Source organism: Myotis brandtii, unplaced genomic scaffold, assembly GCF_000412655.1.
Source record: "Myotis brandtii unplaced genomic scaffold, ASM41265v1 scaffold79, whole genome shotgun sequence".
NCBI lineage: Eukaryota > Metazoa > Chordata > Mammalia > Chiroptera > Vespertilionidae > Myotis > Myotis brandtii.
Window position 1 is genome coordinate 2,148,995 of NW_005371173.1, and position 827 is coordinate 2,149,821.

Here is an 827-nt window from a genome sequence, read left to right on the forward strand (position 1 = left end):
GGCATCCAGGAAAAAGGAAATCCGCTTTCCGAACGGGCCGGCGGGAGCCTTATAAAGCCGAGCCGGGGCTGCGTCTGTCGAGCCGGAGCGCGGGGAGCCCATCGGAGAGACGAGGAGGGCGCCTGGAAGGCTGGGCCGGTGGGAACGCTGGGAGCACGGAGGTGAGGAGCCACGAGGGTGCAAAAAAACTACAACCTCCCAGCGCTGCACGCGCACCGAGTCCCCACCACATCGAAGACCGCTGTTCCCCCTCAGGCTCTTTCAGCCCCCGAGCTGGCGCCCTCGGCCTCCCAGTCTCCCAATCTGCTCACTTCGAGTCTTCTAGACCTCACATGAAAGCCCCACAGCTCTCCATCTGTCTTTGCCGTCCTCCAATGCCCTAGATGGCTCAGTCCTTCAACGATCCGAATCTCTGGACTGCACCCCTTCCCTTGGACCCCAACAATCCCTTTCCCACGCCCCAGATTAGACTTCCAGCCCCGGGTCCCGGTGCCTCCAGCCCCCAGCTGGTCCCTGGTACCTGGCAGGTACATGTTGATCAGCAGGGGCTGGGAGGCGCCGCTCTGTCTCATCGCCGCCCGAGGCTGGGTGGTGGGAGGTTGGGGGGTGGGGTGAAAGAGGGGGGACGCGTCAGGCTTTGCGCTCTGGGGTACTGATCCCCGCCCGATGCGACCGCGGGTACTTGGGAGATGAAGACAGCGCCAGGTCCGGTAGGGCCTGGCGGGAGGGGTCTGGCCGGGTGAAGCGGGGATGGAGCGGGTCCTGGAGCCACGCTCCCAGCTACCAGGCAGCTTGGAACCCTCCGGCCCCCGGCGCGGGCAGGGGCC

The 827-nt window shown here is 66.0% G+C and overlaps 1 protein-coding gene across 1 annotated transcript in view; it reads right to left on the bottom strand.

Moving 5' to 3' along the window:
- Nucleotides 1-572, bottom strand: part of FEV (FEV (ETS oncogene family)) — a 3,643-nt gene extending 3,071 nt beyond the window's left edge. Inside the window, exon 1 of the mRNA XM_005883531.1 lies at nucleotides 521-572. Within this exon, the coding sequence (XP_005883593.1) occupies nucleotides 521-572 (52 nt within the window). The remainder of the gene's footprint in view (nucleotides 1-520) is intronic.
- Nucleotides 573-827: the final 255 nt, after the last annotated feature.